Consider the following 19,487-nt stretch of genomic DNA (forward strand, 5'->3'; position numbering starts at 1 on the left):
GGACGGGATAGGAAAAGGGAAAGAGGACACTCTCAGGGAGACAGTGGACCCTCTCTGAGAGGACCTCCCCTGCACCCCAGTTTTATTGGGGAGCCCAGAGAAGCTTCCAAAGAGTCTCACCCACATCTTGACTTTTGACTGACTGCAGGATGACATCAGACTTTCAAGATCCCACAGCCATGACAACTCCAGGTCACCTTGGCCCATGCTGACCGGTTCTAAATACATTCTTAACCAAACGTTCTTACAGATGCTGTGGTTAGAAGGAACTATCCTTATCTCCCTGAAGGTCTGGGATTTGGTTTGTGAAAAGAGTCACAAAAGTCTCCCCCTTCAGGGTAACCTGGGTTCCTCTTCTCAGCTTTATTTCCGGCCTGCGTGTCTCCTGCAGATAACAGGCGGTTTGCTGAGGAATGTGACCTAGCCTGTCCACTGAGGCCAGCAGGGCTGCAGGTAAACTCCTCTTGGAAAAGAAAGCATGCGGGGGTGGGCACAGAGGGCCCATTTGAGGAATTATTCCCTTAACCTCAGGTCGCACGGCTCACATCTGTCTGTGCCCAGTCACAAGCAGAACGGGAAAGTGAGAAAGTAAAGGAAACAGAGAAGGGCAAGAACGGGGTGGGGACCCAGGGAGTAATAGGGCACTAGGGACCTCCCCTGAGGTCCTCTGGCATTTGGGGGCAGCAGGAAGTGGGTGGGGGCTGTGACTTGGTATCCCCCATATTCCTGGTTTGGGAGGTGGGGCCTTGGGGACTTGGAGTTCTCAGCGGGAGGGGCTGTGCACCTTGTTTCCAGGCACAGAGGGGCTTCCGCAGATGCCCTCTTTCCCCGCTGGACGCCTGGATCCCCGCCTCCCAGATTTCAAATTCCAAGGGGCCAGGCGTGCAGTAGGAAGAGGCTCCTGCGGTGAGCCACCCCACCCGCCCGCTGCAGCTGCTGCTCCCAACAGCGCTGGCCAGGCTGTGACCTCAGCGGCCCCCACACTCCCTCCCCAATGCTGACTCACATCTTCCCTCCCAGTCGGAAACACCTCCCAGGCCGCCCACCCGCCAGCAGACGCTGACCGCCCCCTCTCGGCACGCGGCGGGCACATCTACGGAAGCCTTTGCTGGCCTGTTCCTGCGGCCCTCAGCGGCCCTCTACTGAGCGGCCGCGAGGTGGGGTGACCTGGCGCAGGGCGAGTGCCAGCCCAGCGAGACAGGAAGTGGAGTGAGGCGCTGCCCCAAAGGGCAAACGGGACACCTAGGATAACAGGTGAGCACGCAGGTCAGGGTGCAGGTAAGGACGAGGGTGAGCGGCAGAGAAGGACCGGGCCTGTGGTGCTGGTGAAGAACAGGTAAAGATGCAGCGGAAAGTGTGCCTGGAAGGTGATGTGAGGCAGAGGATGTAGGTGAGGATGACGGTAAGAACCCAAGGACCCAGAGGGGCGCGGAGCAAATGCACCTGCAGGACGATGCGGGTAGAAAGACAGGTGGGAAACAGGTGGGCGTTGCCAAGGTAAAGATACAGGTGAGCTTGGATAGAAATGTGCGGGTGGGCCAGGCGAGGCACGTCAACAGGGTGCTGGTGGGCATGGTTCGGGGTGCGTGAGCCCAGGTAGGATTCAGCAGCGGGTACTGGTAAGACACAGGCGAGGACCGGTGAAGGGGCAGCCAGCTGCCAGTGAGGGTGGAGGTGGGCATTCAAGCAGGATGGAACTGAGGTGCAGGTGAGGGTGGAGGTGGGCATTCGGGCAGGATGGAGCCGAGGTGCAGGTGGGAGGGGGCGTACTTCAGGCGAGGCGCAGGGGAGGCAGGCGCGGCTGCAGGTGAACCCCGGCGGGAAGGAAGTGGGGAACAGGGTGCGCGCGGTTCAGGTGGGATCCCAGGTGCCTCTTTCCTCTAGCAAAGGACTCCAGACTTGGGGAGGCCACGGCATACAACCGAAGCTTTATTGGAGGGCGTGCCGCCAGGTCAGTTGGGGCAGCCGAAGACCACCATGCTCTCGGCGAAGGCGCCCAGGTCCTGGCACCGCTTCTGGTTCTCCTCATCCTGGCATTCCTCCGCCTCCGGCCAAAGCTCCACCCAGGTGTCCTTGCCGATGATGTAACTGGTGCTGGGGGAGGGGCGGCAGGTCAGCAGGGGCGCGCGGGGCGGTGGGGGCTCGCGGGGGCGCGCGGGGGCGGGACGGCGGCGCAGGCGCAGGGCAGGCACTCACTTGGGTTTTTCTCCCCAGAGGTCGGAGGAGAGACCCCACACGAGGTAGTGTTTGCCTTGCTCCAGCTTCAGCGCCTCTCTGCACTTGATGTGGCTGATGAACCTGCGCTCCTGCCCAGCCTGCACCTCATCGGAGCCTGGAGTGGAGGGACGGGAAGCTGGGCGGCGGGAAAGGAGGTGGGGAGGGGCGGTGCAGACAGACAGCTGGGGCGCTCGGCTGACCTGACTTGATGGTCTGCTCGATGACCATTATGTACTCGTCAAAGTCCTCCGACAGCTCCGACCTGACCAGCTTGGTCTTGTACACTGTGGAGGAGGGGCAGCGTGGGTCATGGGCCGGTTGACCATGGACGGGGTGGGGGGCACCTTCACCTGCACATGCACCTGGGCAGGTGTGGCTGCCTCCCCACCCCACACGGAGACGGAGGGATCTCGGCCCGGCACCGGGCAGTGCGCCCTCCTGGGAACATACAATCACACGTGGTCACTCAGTCACCATCCCACAGTCATGCGCAATTCCAGCCGCCCACACGGGGAGTCACACACACAAGGTCGGCTGCTCAGATGCACAGCTGTCCACAGCACAGTCTTGTCCAGCCATGGCCAAGTGCAGCTTGCCCTCTGGCAGCCCCCACACAAGTGTGCCCGCAGCTGCAGCCGCCCAAGACGCCAGCCACGTCCAGAACTCCAGCTACTCCAGCTCCCTGTCGTCCACAACCAAAGCCTCGCACAGCTCAAACCTCAGTCCCATACACCTTGACAGCTACTCCCGTCCACTGTCACCCCTGTCACAGGCAGCCATACACAGTGGCAGCCAGCCACAGCTACTCCCATGCTCAGCCATCTACATCCACAGCCTCACACCTCGCTGAGCAGAGGCCTCACGCCCACCTTCTTCACACTCGGCCATGGTGACCATGGTTCCCCACAAGACCACGGCCCCCACCACACATCCTCACGCAGCAAGCCACCCGCAGCCTGCAGGACCACCGTCCTCACGCCCGCTCCGTCCCGCTCACCATAGTCCACTCCGGGCTCGCAGGCCTTGTCCAGCCGGTCATTCAGGGTGACGTCGTCCTGCTGCTGCATGAAGCAGTTCTCTGCAGGGTGGGGGTGGAGACTCGGGGTGAGCCCCACTTGCTGCCCAGGGCTGTGGCTGGCCCCAGGGCCTGTCCTTCCTGGCATCCCCAGGGCTGGGCTTCAGGGCCCCTTGGGACTCCCCATGGGGCGGGGTGTCCAGGTGGGTGTGGCCCACTCAGCCCACCCCTGGCTGGCTCCAGGGACCCACCCTCAGCACAGCGGCACATGTCCTTGTGGCACAGCTTGCTCAGCATTCCGTCCTCCTTCTCCGGGTGGTAGAACTGGGTGCAGGTCTCCTCTGCAGGGGGAGGTGATGGCGAGGGGCTCAGAGGCACAGACCTCCACCCCAGAGACCACGCCTGGCAGGCTCAGATTCCCAGCGCCCAAGTCCCTCAGGCCTGCAGCTGCTAGGCCCCTACCCTCAATTCCTGAGACTCTCTGACCTTCTGATCTTTGGGACCCTCAGGCTCTAGGAACTTCAAACCTCCAACCTGAAAATCCTCAGGACCCTCCATTCCCCAGCCCTCAGATCCCTAAGTCTCAGATCCTGGGACTCTCAGAATCTCGACTTGTGAATTGTTGGGACCCTCAGCTCCCTGACAGCTCACACATCCATGGGACCCTCAGACTCGGGACTCCTGGAACCCCAACTCACAGGCCCCCAGGGCCCGAAGGCCTCTGGAACCATCCATCTCCCGACCCTCAGTCCCTGACTCCGAGAGCCCCAGCCCAGCTTGGCGGCTCACCCAGGTTGTAATAGGAGTAGACCTTGACGGATCCGGGCTGGAGGAGCCCCACGTTGAAGTACTGGTGAACTTTGAAGGACAGACAGTCTTCCTCCGTGTGTGAGATCTGAGAGGAAGGAGGCGAAGGATGGTCAGTGGGTGCCCTGGAAGGGGTCCAGGACAGGGTCCTGAGCGGGCGGAGGTGGGGTGATTGAGGCATCATGAGGGTTCACAGGCAGTGGGGAGAGAGGAAGTAGCTGAGCAGTTTGGCAGGCCCATTCTCTTCTCTCAGCCCCCCTTGCAGCTGGGCGTGGCCAGGGGACTGAGCTCTGATGATTGGTTGCTGACATGCTTTCGATGGTTGGGAAGTGGCTTTCCCCCTTCCAAATGCATGTGGGGGCCTAGTTCCCCAGTGTGAGGGTATTGAGGTAGAGGGGCCTTTAAGGGAGATAATTAGGTCACAGGGCATGACTCTCGGAAGGGATCAGTGCTTATCTTGCAGGAGTAGACCAGGTCTCCTGGGCTTAGATTGGTTACCATGACAGTGGGATGTTATCAAGGGCATGTGGCTTTCTGGACTTGCTCTCTCATGTCTGCTCCCACCATGTAACCTTTCTCTTGTACTTGCTCCCACCATGATGCCAGAAGTCCCTCCCTCATCAGATGCCAAACAGTTGAGGCCACCAATCTTGGATTTCCAGTCTCTGAGACTATGAGCTCAGTAAGCTCTTTTCTTCATCCATCACCAGGTATTTTGTTACAACATGAAATGAACTAAGACAGAACCCACAAAAACATCCCATACATAACTGTCTTTTCTAGAAAGAATGGATTCTGCAAAGGACTCCAACATCCTAGGGATTAATGGCCACAAGGTAGATGATGCTTGGATCCCTGAGTAACTGCATGGAGCAGAGGGCCCCTTCCTTGCCTCCCATACCCTTTGGGCTTTATTTTAAATTTTTTTGCAATGGGGTCTTGCTATGTTGCCCAGGTTGGACTTCAACTTTTGGACTCAAGGGACTTTCCTGCCTCCACCTACTGAATATATGGGACTACAGGTACATACCACCGACTGTGCCTGGCTCCAGATGAACTTTACACAGGTTAGAAATACAAGTCTCTTGTGTTGAGTCTCATGTTCTTAGGGGTTTATACCAGTTACTAATTTTACTTATGAAGACTAATGTGGGGTTGAGGGGCCCTGGGGGTACGGGGAGTTAGCAGGTAGGACATGGGGTAGGAGAATGGGAATAAACAGGAAGGGGAGAGGGAAAAGCCAAAATCTTGGTAGAGGTGATGTGAGCAGAAGAATTCCAGAGGGAGGGAAAATAAGAGAGAAGCAGATGCAGAGGAACAAAGCTAGGTCTCTCTCAACCAAGCACTTAAAACACCGGCAAGAAGTTCTTGGGTGGTTGTTAAAACTGATCAGAAGTGGCAGGATGCAGTGGAAAATGAGGTTGGAACGTCTGCGGTCACAGGGCAGAAGGCCATCCTTTGAACAAGCTCTCTCTCCTGCCTTCCCTGCACAGGCCCTGTCTCCTCCAGCCTGGGGCACAAAGGTCAAGGCAGAAGAAAAGGGCAGCCAGATAGGGGTCCAGCTGTCTGTGGAAGCCTCCCAGGGGAGCTTGTAGGCTTACCTTGTCCAAGTAGATGATGAGGGTGTTCTTGTGGGAGAAGGCTTTGTTCAGCTCGTACTTGGAGATGTATCTGTCCACACCGGTGCTCAGCTGGGGAAGGGTGGGGCTTGTGAAGATCCCTCCTTGAGCCTGGCTCTCCCTGCAGCCTCTTCCCCATCCCAGCCCCTGATCCCTTCATACCAGTTCCAGGTCATTTGTGTCAGGAACGAAGCCTGTCATCATGGATATATCCAGGATGGACATTGTGGCATCCTGTTCTCCCAGGTACCTGGATAAGGCAGAGAGAAGGTTGTTGGAGCCCAGGGGTCTGTGCCTGATCAGGGTTCGAGGCCTCTGATGCCCACCCAGCATCCTAGAGAGATGTTTAATTTTAGGAAGCACTTCCCCAAAAGCAAAAAAGGAACTGTGTAATGGGCAAGGTCATGAAGATCTCAGATTCTGGACCCAATTGCGTGGGTTCAGATCCCAGCTCTGTGTAACATTGGATGAGTTACTTGACCCTTCTGTGCCTCAGTTCTTCTTGAGAATGACAAGAATACGGGCAGCCCTTACTTTGTATGACTCAGCTGCTCTGGTTCAGGGAAATAACCTCCAGTGACATGGTTCAAATCACAGTACCTCAATACAATAATCATACTTGCACACGGTACAAACCTTGTTGCTAGCTTGTCAACCACAGATTACTACGTAAATAACAGGTGAGAATGGTAATCAATGATCGATCACAGGACTCCTTTGAAAGCCTGCCTGTGACTGATCACTGAGCATCCATAATTCAAGTCATGCACAGACAGCAAAGCATGTAGCTGTGTTGCTTCTCTTTCCTCCTGATCAACCCACATGACGCTTTACCAAAATGGGTCCTCAGAAGAGGGAACTGGCCAACAAAAATGAACTGGCAGCACAGAAATGAAAAGATGGTGCTGGAAGTGAATTCCAACTAGAGCAGAAGGCTGGCAGATGCCGAGAAGGTCGACCCTGCTGCCATTGGAGTCAGCAAGAGTGAGGAAGGGGGTAGTGACAGAAAGGAGGCCAGTGTCCCAGAGGAGGCAATGCTGCGAAGGATCAGCTTCACGGGAAAGGGACTCTTGGAGGAACCGCATGGCTTTGAAAGCTGGAAGGATAAAATGGGAGTGGATCTGAACTCTGAAAGGAGCATGCGAGGCATGATGGAACAGAAGAAGGCTTACTCCAGACGCGGAGAACAGTGTTCACCAAGAAACAGCTAAGGCGGGCGTGCTGGCCGTGCCCGTGACCCCGGCTGCTTGGGAGGCCGAGGCAGGAGGATCACAAGCTCAAGGCCAGTCTTGGCAACTTAGCCAGATCCTGTCTCAAAATCAACTTTAGGGGGCTGGGGAGATAGCTCAGTTGGTAGAGTACTTGCCTTGTAAGTACAAGGCCCTGGGTTCTGATCCCTAGCACCCCCCCCCCAAAAAAAAAATCAACTTTAACAAAATAAAGGGCTGGGGATGTACTCAGCGGTACAGCATCCTGGGTCCAATCCCTAGTACCCCCCAAACAAGCAAGCAAAAAACCCTAAGCAAGCCACCTTTATTTGCAATGTTCTAAATGTTTTAAATTACAGAACCCAGAAAAAAACAGAAAACCTTGTCTTACTATATTTTTCATTTCCTATACCATTTTGGGGGGTGTTGGGGATGAAACCCAGGACCCCACGCATGCTCTGTGAGTGCCCTACTGCCAGCTGCACCCCCCAAGTCTTCTGAACTGACAGTATAGTTTTCAGTGTTGTGATAGAAAACGTAAAAGTCATGGAGCGGTTGTGACCTCCCCATTGCTGCGGTGGGCTGTCTGCCTCTACTGAGGCAGAGGCTGAGGACCAGTGCACAGTACACCCAGAGAGTCCTGGGTACCGTGGAGACTGTTGGCTGGGGCTGGGGCTGGGGCTCAGCATGTGTGAGGCCCTGGGGTCACCCAGCACCACAAAAAATAAAAATCAAAACAATAAATGAAATAAAAACAAGAAATAGGAGATCTTGCTAAAGACTGAGGGTTCTCCAAGAGGAACCCTGAGGACCTGGCTTCTTACCGGGTACAGATGGCAAGGACCATGCTGTTCTTGGCGTCCTGGGGCTTTTTGGCTAGAAACACAGAAGACAGTGAGATGGGGAGGGCCCTCGGGGTCCTGATGCAGGAGGGGAGGAAGAGGAGCAGCACCCAACCAAGCACCCCTGCCCCCTCCGTGGTCAGGGACGGGAAGCAAACAGAAGGGCCCGCACTCCTTCACCTGTTGCAGGGGCTGGTTTTATGGTGACTCTGAGGTCAAAATTCTTGCAGGTGACCTTGCCTTTGACTTTGGCATGGTACACTGTCACCACCTGTGAGATGGGAGGGGAGGCGAAGTCTCAAGGGACCTGAGATGGCTGAGGACAGCAGAGGGCCCCAGGCAGGTGGAGGGTCCAGACAGGTGGAGGGTCATGAGCAGGGGAGGGCCCAGGCAGGTGGAGGGCCCAGGCAGGTGGAGGGTCATGAGCAGGGGAGGACTCAGGGCAGGTGGAGGGTCATGAGCAGGGGAGGACTCAGGGCAGGTGGAGGAGGTGCAGGACCCAGGCAGGTGGAGGGCCCAGGGCAGGTGGAGGGCCCAGGGCAGGTGGAGGGTCACAAGCAGGGGAGGACTCAGGGCAGGTGGAGGGTCACGAGCAGGGGAGGACTCAGGGCAGGTGGAGGGTCACGAGCAGGGGAGGACTCAGGGCAGGTGGAGGGTCATGAGAGGGGAGGACTCAGGGCAGGTGGAGGGTCATGAGCAGGGGAGGACTCAGGGCAGGTGGAGGAGGGCCCAGAGCAGGTGCAGGGCCCAGGCAGGTGGAGGGTCCCGAGCAGGGGAGGGCCGGGGCAGGTGGCTCAGCAGCGTGGGTCCCCAGTCCTCACCGACAGTGTGCCTTGGCCTTTGCCCTTCGCCGTCAAGGTGAAACCCTCGTTCTGCTTGGTCTGCAGGGGAGAAGAGGGCGCTAGGAGCCAGCCCTCCCCTGACTCCGAGGACTTCCACAGCCATCTGCCTCCCGCCGGCTTCCCAGCAGGACTGGCGGAGGGCAGCAGGGCGTGGCGGTACCTCTTCTGACCGCAGGAGGCTACCGGATTCCCAGAGGAGGCGATGCTTGATCTGGGAGCTGCGGCTGGGCAGGTGGATGGCCACCTCCATGTTCAGGTCCTTGTGGTCAGGCACGTCCGCTTGGTACTGCGCCAGGGCTTGGAACACCATGAAGGTGGCCTGGAACCCATGAGAGAAGGAGGTGAGCTGAGAGCCCGGGGTGGCAGGACCCGTGGGGGAGGCAGGGGTTGGGGTCAGAGTCAGGCCATGAAAACCAGACCCAGAGCCCCAGAGAGCAGGGTGCAACCGGGAGTGCTGCGCACGGAACACCCATCCAGAACCCTCTGTCTGAGAGGCTCAGACCAGGACTTGCTGGTTGGCTGTGGCCCTGAACCCCCAGCACCTGAAGTTAAGATTGGAAGCCAGGCTTGGGGTGCATGCCTATCATCCCAGTGACTTGGGAGGCTGAAACAGGAGGATCACAAGTTCAATGCCAGCCTTGGCAACTTAGTGAGGCCCTAAGCAACTTAGTGAGACCCTGTCTCTAAAAAGAATATAAGAAAGGGTTGGGAATGTGGCTCAGTGGTTAGGCGCCCCTGGGTTAAATCCCCAGTACCAAAAAAAAGACTGGAGGTCATCAGATACCGAGGACATGTTCCATGTTCTAGAACACCCCAAGATACAGAGGCTTAGACCAGGACTCGAAGGTACTGAGGACATGTCTAAGATCCACCAGAAAGCCCAGGTGTGCTGTGGTTGGAAATGAAGTGTTGAAGGCTTGGCCCAGATGCAGCACAGGCAGACCTGGGCTGGAGACGGCAATGGGATCCGAGGGCTTGGACCTCATCAGCGGATTAGCTCACCAGAGGACTCACAGCTGGATGGACTACTGGAACCTGGGGGAACTGTAGTAGGTGGAACCTAGCTGAAGGAAGTGGGTCATTGGGGACTTTATCTGGTCCCTTCCTCTGTCTGCCTTCCAGCCACAATGAGATGAGCAGCTCTACTCTGCCACGTGCTTGCCGCCCTGGTGTCTGCCTCACCACAAGCCCACAGTGATGGCGCCGAGCAACTGTACATGGAAACCTCTGAAACCATGAGCCAAAACAAACCTTCTCCTCTAAGTTGATTTTCTCAGGCGTTTTGTCACAGCAATGAACACCATGTAAGACTGAAGGTCTAGAAACCTTGAGAATGTGGCATGACTATCCAGAGCACAGAGTCTCAGACCAGGGCTTAGGGACCCTGAAATGTGTCTCGAACCCACTCATGAAAAAATAAAGGACCACATTGGAGCCTGGTGACACTGAATCCAAAAGTGGTACTGAGACCACAACACTGGGAATGTGGAGGACAGCCCACCAGGAAGAAGAGGCTCAAGCTGGACCCTGGGGCTGCTGGATCCTGCAGTTCCTGAAACCGTAGTGTAGAAGGCACTAGGGAGAGAGGTCTGGATGGTGCCACGGAGTGTGGGAGAACCTGCTTTGGAACCCACCAGAGAGACAGGCTAAGGTTGTGAGCCTGGTGGAACCGGGAACATGGTCTGGAAGCCCCTGTGAGAGAGCGACCTCGGGAGCCTGGTGGAATTGGCGCTGTGGTCTAGGACCCACCAATGTGGTCCTGAACCTGAGCCCTGAGGACACCGTGTGGAGAGCAGAGGAAGCAGGAGGCTCAGAACGAGGCCTGGAGCACCCAGCATGAAGTCTGGAGCCCACAGAGGGGTGCGCAACCCAGAGAAGCTGGGCTCTGCTCCCCTCCAGACCCCTGGCTCGGGGGACAGAAGGGCCGCTTGCCTGGGTGGAGCCGTAGCCGCCGCCGTAGTATCTCTGCTCGTTGAGCCAGCGCGCCACGGGAGGCACGGAGTCGAAGTCTCTCAGCAGGAGCAGGGCCAGCAGGGCGTAGGACGTGGCCTCCACGTTGTAGAGCTGCTGGCCGGGCTCCTCCCAGCGGTTCTTATCTGCAAGGAGGGCGCCCCCAGCCCCCACGCTCACTGTCCGCCGGCCTGGGGCTGGCTGGGCGGAGCTCAGAGGCGGCTCCTGCCTGCGGGCTCCTAGGCCACTGACTCCTCCCTGGGCGTGTGCTCCCTACCTCCCCGGAGTGAGCGGGGCGAGGGCCTTCTTGTGTGGTCTGCGGTGACGATGGCCTCAGAGCCACCTGTCCCAGCTAGGGTGGCCTCCCTTCGACCCTAGTCGTGCATCCCCTCCCCTCCTTGAGGCTGCCTCTCACCTGTGGCTGTGTTGAGAAATTTTTCCAGGAGGGGGCCTTCCAGCTTGCCCAGCTGGGCCAGGGCGTAGCCAGCGATGGCCACGGTGTAGGGCCTCTGCAGGTTCCGGTATCTGGATTCCAGAAAGTCTCCTGCCTTGGAGATGCTGCCTCCCAGGCTCTGTGAGAAAGAGGGTGGGCACTGTGGTCAGGTGGACATCGTCACCACGGCCAGCTGGTCAGTACCCTGCAGGCGCCACTCCCAGGCATCTGGATGGTGTCTGTCCTGGGCCTCTGTCTTGGATCGTGCTTTGGAGCGTTTCTCAGACATCCTAGCCACCTCTGAGCCGCCTTGTGGCAGAACACCTGCCATGTGCCTGAACTGTCCAGCGTCCGGCGGCCTGCTGGCGAAGGGTTATTGAGGAGCCCTCCCGTGGAGGGCTGGGGGGCCTGGGTTTACACTGACTGGCCGTATAAATACTCCCAAAGGGGCCAATGCCAAGCTGCCAATTGACATCCCGGAATCAAGTGTAGGGAGAAGATGCTCTGAACAGGCAGGAGAAGCGAGGAGGCCAGACTCACAGGCACCCTGAGCTCCTCCCCTCCCTCCAAGTCCAACACCATCGCCCACACTTCCCGCAGGCCCATGGGGCATCCACTCACTGACCTCCCAAAACCCCGAGAGATGACAACAGTGATCCCCCAGAGATGCAGCCACTGGCCAAGACCACCCGTAGTAAGTGGGGGTGATTTGCTGGAGGGCGGGAGGAGGGGGCTGGCGACCCCCGCAGGCAGCACCTCCCTCCAGGAGGGGTCCGCAGCCGGGAAGGTGGCCGGGAGGAGGGCACTTACGTTGACCTGCCCCTCGCAGATGTCCTTAGCCTCCTGCAGGGCGATGAGGACGAAGGCTGTGAGGGACGCGTCGGCTTCCATGGTGTTGCGGAGGCCACCCTGAGCAGGAGCAGAGAGAGGGGCAGTCGCCACGTGTCCACGCAGGGCAGTCCTGCCCTGGGCCGGGCGGGGCTCCTCCTGGGGCTCCCCTCCCCAAGGGCGGCCCCTCTCGTGTGGATTAACGCGGTCAATTCATTCTGCAGTGTCGACGGAGGGCCCTGGCCGTGGATGTACAGGGTGGATGGAAAGCAGACCCCAGCTCCAGCCTCCACGGAGCTCCCGTCTAACCGGGAGAGGAGGCACGAGCCAGTCGCTCCTCCGTGGGTATACAGGCATTCCTAGGCAGACGAGGGACTCACACCCCAACAAACCCACGGCAAAAGGAAACTATCCTGTCAAAAGGCATCTAGCACACATGACCTTCTGCACATCCTAGCTCAGCCTTAAATGTGCTCGGGACACTCACATTAAAACCACCTCACGCAAAGCCAACCTCACAACAGGTGTTGAGTATCTCACGCCACATATTCAACACTGTACTGAAAGTGAAGGGTGGGATGGTTGTATGGGATGTGCTTTCCCACCACTGTGAAGTGTAAGATCATAAGTTGAACCATGGTAACTCGGGGACCACCTGTATTAATTATGAACTTATGAACACTGTGCAGAATAGGACACAGCAGTGAATGAATTGTGGGGCAGTGACCCAGTGAGGTCAGGACAGGTATCTCTGGAGCCCTGAGCTCTAGGGGCATCATCTTTCATAGAGTGCAGGGGTTAGCATGCTGGGCAGCAGTTACAGCTTGTGCAAATGCCCTGTGGCAGGACTGAGCAAGGCTTTGACCAGTACAGGTGGAGTGTAGAAAGAGAGGCAGGCTGTGAGGCTGGAAGCCTGGAGGTCAGACTAGAGCATTGATTCTCTATCTTGGGAATACATCAGCATTACTTAGGGAGATGGGATTATTAAAACTCAGATTCTAGGGTCTCATTCCTAGAATTTCTGGTTCAAATTCTAGGTCGGGGATCCTATCCCAGAATGTTCATTTCCAACAACTTTGTGGGTGATGCCGTTGCTGGTGGGAGGATCACATTTTGAGAAACGCTCCCCATGGAATTTAAGAGTCGGGGGAGACTCAGGACTTTCTGAGGAGGGATCCAATCAGATTTGAAACTATCTGTGGTGAACACCTGAGAGCCAACAGGAGTGAAGCCCACGGGGGGGCAATGACTAAGGAGCAGCTTTTCCAAGGTCTCTGGGTGAAGGAGGGAAGTGTTTGGATCAGCTCTGCGGCTCGGGATGGGAAGAAGAAGAAGCCAGTTCTGAACAATGTTCAGGTAGTGGAATGGGCAGGTGCTGGAGATGAACTGGACCAGATGGGAGATGAAATTCCCAGGCTCTCAGACAGGGCTCTACCCTTGCTTTAATGCAATTCTTCTTTATTTATTTTCTGAATAAGATGTGCATTTTCATTTTGTAGTTCTGGCTTTTGCAACGTTGGAGTGGCAGTTACTTCCCTGTCCCTCACCTCCACCCTCACAAAGTGAATTGGGCACTGATCGAATGGAGGAGTCCTTCTCCCGTCCACCCCGTGACTCCCAGGCGCCTCTCTCCCCAACTCTTCCCCAGTCTTACAATCATTTCTTTGTGTATCACGGGCCCATCCTCCTGGAAGACTCCGTCCGGCTTCTGCTTCTCCAGGATCAGCCATTTCACAGCCCCGCAGAGGACCTGGGAGTCGATGGCAATGAGGTTGACCGCCAGAGAGAAGACCTTGACCACGTACGCCGTCAGCCTGGGGCGGAGGGCGGACACAGAGAGTGAACCAATCGACTTTGGGATCTAGAGACTGCCATTCCACTTGCCCAATGGGAAGAGCGGGGCGGGGCCTGGCTCGGTGGCCGGATTTCCCTGCCTAGGACTCCAGAGTTGGGCTAAGTTAGAGCTTAAAGACTCTACCGCCGCCGGTCACTCAGCCAGCGGATGCGTTGACTGAAGGCTGACATGTCCACGGTAGGGTCGCACAGGGCTGTTTGGGTCCGGCCGGCCTAGACCACCCCTGGCTGGAACCCAGGCCCTGCTCAGCCAGGTGCGAGGCGGAGGCTGGCCAAGCTGACCACTCCGACTCACCAGGTACTGGGCGCCCGATTGGTGAAGGCGGCATAGGCCGAGTTGGGCTGTTTGAAGGCCAACTGCTGGGTGTACCCTGCAGGGAGGAGGGTGGTCAGCAAGGAACGGGGCTGGCTGGTGTGGCTACGCCAGGAGTGGGGGCGGGGATGCTGCGCGGGGTGGCGCGAGGCGAGGGCTCTGCGAGCGCAGGTGGGCTCAGGGTGGGACAGCGGCGACGTCGGGGGAGGGAGGGGAGCTCCAAGAAGGAGGGGGCTCCGAGGGGAGTCAGAGTAAGAGAAGGGCGAGTCAGGGAGCTGGGGGGTCTGGCGGAAGAGGGGCCTCCCTGGAGACTGGGGGACTCCGCAGGGGGGCTCTGCGGGCTGGGGCAGGCACTCGGGGGAGGGCTCAGGTGCGGGAGGAGTCAGGTGCCCAGGCGCAGCGGGGTCCGGGATCCGAGAGGAGGGGCGGGGCCCCGGGGAGGGGCGGGGCCTGGCGAGGAGGCTCCGCGGGCGCACCCTTCTTAATGAGCTCCAAGGCCTCCTGCCGCTTCTCGAAGCCGAATTTCTCCCACTGTTCGGTCTGGTCCAGGTAGTGCACGGCGATGACCGTGGGCGTCATGCCGATCATGTTCTGTTCCCCGCAGCCGGAGGGGGTCACGATGAGGTGCTTCAGCCGATCCCCATCCACGGCGTCCTCTGCCATCTGGGCCACTGGGGTCCCTGCAGCGGGGCGCGGGAGGTCACCGATCAAGCCCGGTGGCCCACTGTGCGGCGGGGAGGCTCTGGGCTGCCCACAGCGTTCTCAGCCTCCGACCAGACAGGGTCAAGGGCTCAAGGACAGGGAACAGCAGGGAGCATGTGTCGGGGACAGAGGAGGCTGAGCGACTGGACCGGGGTTCTTTACGGGAGTCAGGGGAGCTGTGCTTCACAGGGGAACCCTGGTTCCCAGATCGCTCCATTCACCAACGGTAAAATGATTCCAGGCAGGAATGCTTATGTGGTAACAGGCCCAGTTCCAAGAGAACACCACACAGCATCTCATTTAATAGTCACAACAAAGTCCGAGGCAGATCCTCTTTTCACTCCCTATCCTAAACGAGGAAGCCAAGGTTCTCGCCCCAGAGCCCTACAGCTCACAGGCCGCAGGCCCCCTTCCTGCCCTTCCTCGCCTCAGTCTTCCATCCCAGGCAATTAATGGCAGAATTTTTGCTCTCATCTAAATGTATTTAGCAGAAAATGCTCTTTGCTGAAGTCAACAGTGCCAGGAGGCCCCTTTAAAACAGATCCGAGAGGCGCTGTTCCCGCTGAAGTGGAGGCAGGCGCTGTGGCTGACAGTCAGGTACTCAGACACCTTCCTGGTTCCTACAGGCTAAGAATATCTCACCTTGCAGGAGAATCCTGGTCTCAGAATCAGTGTCTGGGACTTGGTCACTGAGGTCTGCAGCTGGCACCTCCTCTCTCTGCACTCCAGCTGCAGGGGGAGAGAGACACAGATGGCACCAGCCCCCGCTCTCCCGGGTCCTGCACCACCATGCCCAGGCTGTGTCCCCACATCCTCTCCTGTTGAGGGCTCACCTTGGCCAAGGTGTTCTGGGTCCAGTGTGCGGATGGCCACGGTTTTGTTGACTCTGATTCCTTCAGGCTATGCAGTGTTGGGAGGTGAGAAGGAGGTCCAGGGAATAAAAGAACAAACAGACAGATGGTCACCCAACCACCATCATGAGGACTACTCCAGCAGAGGGTCAGACCTTATACTGATCTTGTGCAAAATCATCAAAAGATTCTACGTCAGTAATGAAAAATTTTGAAATCTTCATATGCGCTGAGAAACTACTTGGGTTAACTCACTTAATGCTCACACTCCAATGGGGTGGGTACTATTTTCACTATGGTTTGGATAGTGAATGTCCACTGAAGGCCTGTGCATTAAAGGCTGAGTCTCAGGGTGGTGCTGTTGGGAGGTGAGGCAGCCTTGACAAGGTGGGGTCTACTGAGAACTCTTTAGGCCACTGGGGGTGTGCCCTTGGAGGGGATAATGGGATTGCAGACCCTCCTTGCTCTTTTTGCTCCCTGGCCATAAAGCGAATGATTTTGCTTCACTGCACGCTTCCTGCAGCAACGAGCTACCCCAGACCCACAAGAGACCTGAAAGCACTGGATCTGCCTGGCCAGGGATTGGCACCTCCAACATCATACGTCAAAATTAACTTTTCTCTTTATAAGTTAGTTTCCTCAGGCATTTTGTTATAGTGACAGAATGGGGTAAATACTCTGCCATGATCCATTTCAAGCCACTGACATCAGGGCATGCAGCATTGGGAAGACTGGTGCTGTTTGCTCTCAGGAGCTGGACCAGGCAGGCTCCAGCCAGGCCTGGTGTTTCCCCTTGCTCACAGCCATGTCAGTGCCGAGGCAGAAGGAACATGTGCTTTTATGTACTTTCAAAAGAATATGTTATTCCAGAGCCTTAAAATAATTGGTAAAAATAAAGGTTGCTTTCATAAAAGTTTGAAAATAAGAATGGTAATAAATTCTGGCTTGGGGAGAAAAATATTTCAATGTAAAATAACATTTTCTGCTTTAGCATGGCAGCTTTTCAACATTTCAATAGATTTCCCAACTTCTTTAACGTTTTAGAAGAAATTAACCATTGGAGAGAAAATACAAACATGGACACAGGACACTCATTTTTCCTTTTGTCTCAGTCTCTCAGGTGCCTTGGCTTGACACTGTGGGATCTTGTCTGCTTAAAATTTTGATGTTTCATTTACTGTCACTTTTTTGTCATTTATTTGGATTTATCTTTCTTCCTTCCTCCTTCCTCCTTCCCTCCCTTCCTTCCTCCCTTTCTTTCTTTTTCTTCCTTCTTTTCTTTCTTTCTTTCCTTTTTCTCTCTCTCTCTCTCTCTCTCTCAGAATTGAACCTAGGGATACTTACCTAGGGGATACTTAACTGTTGAGCCACATCCCCAGCCTTTACCCCCCACCCTTTTTTTTTAAGTTGCTGAGGCTGGCCTCTAACTTGTGATCCTCCTATCTTAGCCTCCCAAGTTGCTGGGATCACAGGTACAGTCACTAGGCCTGGCTTGTGATGATTCTTAGGGTCTCAGAGCCTGGGTCTCCAACCTGGGTCAGCAGTACAGAGCCCAGGCACCTTCCCTGAAAGGCAAGGGGTAGCCGAAGCCCCAAGGACTCACCACGACCTTCAGGGTCTTCTTGATACCGTCGCTGATGAAGTGGTTGTAGACGGCGGCCTTGACCTCCACCTCCTGCAGGCCGATGGTCAAGGGCACGATGACGTAAGGCACAGGCACGGAGGACTTGGGCGGGATCACTACAGTCTGGTAGTAGCGCTTCTTGGCGGTGGCCAGGCTGCAGAACGCTGGGTTGTGGATCAGTTCCACCCTCACCTGCCAGGGAGGAGGTGTCAGGTCAGCGCAGGTGCACACCACAGGGCAGCCTCCTCCCCGCGCCCTCCAGGCCTTGCAGCCCCAGGGCGCACCTTGAGACTGTCCTGTTCCCGGTAGTTGAAGAGGACGGCTCGGATCTCCACCTGCTCATTGCGCACCACAGAGTAGGGTAGGCGCAGGTCGATGAAGAAGTCCTGCATCACCGTGACCTCGTAGGGGTCTGCCACGCAGATTCCTGCCCGCGCAGAGACAGCACCAATGTCAAGGGCAGGGATGGGCAGGGCGGGAAAGTCAAAGGGACTTCAACTTGAACTCAAGCTGCTGCCTCTTCCATAATCCTGGCTCTCACCTGCAACCAGGAGAGCTGACCCGAGCCTGCCCTGTCTTTGCAGAAGCCCGCAGACTAAACACTGGCCATGCGTGGATTCCAGATGGTGGTGGGGCAAGGAGTGGCCAGAGCACTTAATGATTTCCTTTCCTTTCGCAGTTTGACTCTTAGGTGCACGTGTGGGAAGATAGCAAGCTAACTGGCCGCTCTCCGGAATATATCTGCGCATCCAGCGGGTACCCCGAAGCCACGTGGGGTCATCACCCAGCTGGACATGTGCTGGCTGGAGTGGGACTGGATATTTACTTTTATTTAATTTACCTCATTTTCACTTATTTAATCTCACCCAAATTTAAACTAAAAAGCTACTGCTCAAAGATATATGTTGTGAATAAGGTAACAGCTTATGAGTTGCACAGTTTAGAAGGGTGATGTTTACCAGTGAGTTAAATCTCAATTTACAAAACAGCAATGCTTGATTCAGCGACTGGGAAACGTTTAAGTATGTTTATAACAACTTGGGCTTGCGAATTTGCCTTTTCAACTGTAAACATCATGAAATCCGAAATATAGATCGAAAATATTTCCAGTGAAAATCTAGTCCTGAGCTGCTCAAGTGAAATACACACCAGATTGTGAAGACTAGTGCAAATAAGAGAAAAATTTAGCACTAATAATTTTTGACATATTCATAAATTATTAAACATTAAAAGATTATTATAACATTTGTGTAATAGTAGTTTTGTAACTTTTTAATAAAATGTAATGATACTATTTTGGATATATTTAGTTATATAAGTACTATGATAAATCGTAACTACATAATTAATAATGGTAATACTTATATTATCTAATATCATGTTACAATTTATGTTCATAATAATTACATATTGATAATATAAATTGTAATTATATATTATAAATTATAACAAATCATAATATAGCAAGTTCCACATTTACACTTAATGTTGTTTAATACACCTAATTTTTGATGTTTTGATCTTTTCCAACACTTGAATGCTCTGGGGAAAATGAACTTTTAAAATATTCACGAAGCATAGTTAGCGGCACGGGTCTCTCTCGGGCTGCAGACTTTGACAGGGCTCAGCACAGCACTGTCCCTATTTAAAATTTGGATATGTTCTCCATCATGGATTTTTTCCACATTCACTTTGATGTTTTAAAGCATCTCATTAAAATATGATTGATGGCAATGGCCGAGCTTCTTGGCTGGCCTCTGGGTGTCACGGCGAGGACAACCGCTAGCTCTCCCTACCTGCTGCTGGCCCTGCTTGAGCTGTCCACAGTTGAGCAGGGCTGAGCTGTCGGCAGTGGGGACAGTGCCACCGGGGTCCCCTTGGCCTCGCCGTCGTAGTCCCCACCCCCGCCCGCCCTTCCTCCTTGGCTTTCCAAGGTCCTGCCCACTCCCGTGTGGAGGTCTGGCTGTTGCCAACTGTTTTGTGCCAGCCGAACAGGTCAGTGCAGGCCGGCGCGGATGCTATGGCAGCGCTGGCGCCCCGCGGGGAGCGAGGGGGCAGTCCTCAGGCATGGCATTTAGGGACGAGCCAAAAACGCAAGTTTGCGAGTTTCACTTTGGTCCAAACCCACGGAACAGTCAACACCGAGACTCTGAACCCTGTAATAAAACCCTCTGACTCTGGACCCTGTCACCGTGGATCCGTGGATCCCCAGGCTCGCTGGTTGTGACCAACAGCCTGCGACTGGGGTCTTGAGAGAGGGGCTGAGTGAGCGGCAGGAGGGCAGGTTATGGCAATTCTCTGTTCTTTCTGCCCAGTTTTTCTGTGAACTTAAAACTGCTCTAAAAAATGAGCTTTTTTTTTTTTTTTTTTTAAGTACCAATT

The 19,487-nt window shown here is 55.6% G+C and overlaps 1 protein-coding gene and 2 long non-coding RNA genes across 3 annotated transcripts in view; 2 read left to right on the plus strand and 1 right to left on the minus strand.

Moving 5' to 3' along the window:
* Nucleotides 1-1,913: 1,913 nt before the first annotated feature.
* The window catches only part of C3 (complement C3), a 29,872-nt gene continuing 12,298 nt past the window's right edge, over nt 1,914-19,487 (minus strand). Inside the window, exons 20-41 of the mRNA XM_047530553.1 lie at nt 17,390-17,532; nt 17,085-17,297; nt 15,464-15,530; nt 15,273-15,359; nt 14,405-14,608; nt 13,911-13,986; nt 13,416-13,575; nt 11,744-11,842; nt 10,916-11,072; nt 10,483-10,646; nt 8,711-8,869; nt 8,530-8,589; nt 7,889-7,979; nt 7,691-7,742; nt 5,821-5,908; nt 5,641-5,730; nt 4,022-4,127; nt 3,484-3,573; nt 3,215-3,295; nt 2,418-2,501; nt 2,197-2,332; nt 1,914-2,094 (exon numbers count right to left, since the gene is read on the minus strand). Of these exons, the coding sequence (XP_047386509.1) occupies nt 1,953-2,094; nt 2,197-2,332; nt 2,418-2,501; nt 3,215-3,295; nt 3,484-3,573; nt 4,022-4,127; nt 5,641-5,730; nt 5,821-5,908; nt 7,691-7,742; nt 7,889-7,979; nt 8,530-8,589; nt 8,711-8,869; nt 10,483-10,646; nt 10,916-11,072; nt 11,744-11,842; nt 13,416-13,575; nt 13,911-13,986; nt 14,405-14,608; nt 15,273-15,359; nt 15,464-15,530; nt 17,085-17,297; nt 17,390-17,532 (2,549 nt within the window). The 3' untranslated portion in view covers nt 1,914-1,952. The remainder of the gene's footprint in view (nt 2,095-2,196; nt 2,333-2,417; nt 2,502-3,214; nt 3,296-3,483; nt 3,574-4,021; nt 4,128-5,640; nt 5,731-5,820; nt 5,909-7,690; nt 7,743-7,888; nt 7,980-8,529; nt 8,590-8,710; nt 8,870-10,482; nt 10,647-10,915; nt 11,073-11,743; nt 11,843-13,415; nt 13,576-13,910; nt 13,987-14,404; nt 14,609-15,272; nt 15,360-15,463; nt 15,531-17,084; nt 17,298-17,389; nt 17,533-19,487) is intronic.
* LOC124968302 (uncharacterized) lies at nt 2,452-6,987 on the plus strand. Its single transcript, XR_007105665.1, has 5 exons — nt 2,452-4,151; nt 4,646-4,721; nt 4,823-4,875; nt 4,995-5,106; nt 5,533-6,987. It is a non-coding gene; the product is annotated as an uncharacterized LOC124968302 (long non-coding RNA).
* LOC124968301 (uncharacterized) lies at nt 12,515-18,436 on the plus strand. Its single transcript, XR_007105664.1, has 3 exons — nt 12,515-13,913; nt 15,119-15,227; nt 17,785-18,436. It is a non-coding gene; the product is annotated as an uncharacterized LOC124968301 (long non-coding RNA).

This window comes from Sciurus carolinensis, chromosome 17, assembly GCF_902686445.1.
Source record: "Sciurus carolinensis chromosome 17, mSciCar1.2, whole genome shotgun sequence".
Taxonomy (NCBI): Eukaryota; Metazoa; Chordata; class Mammalia; order Rodentia; family Sciuridae; genus Sciurus; species Sciurus carolinensis.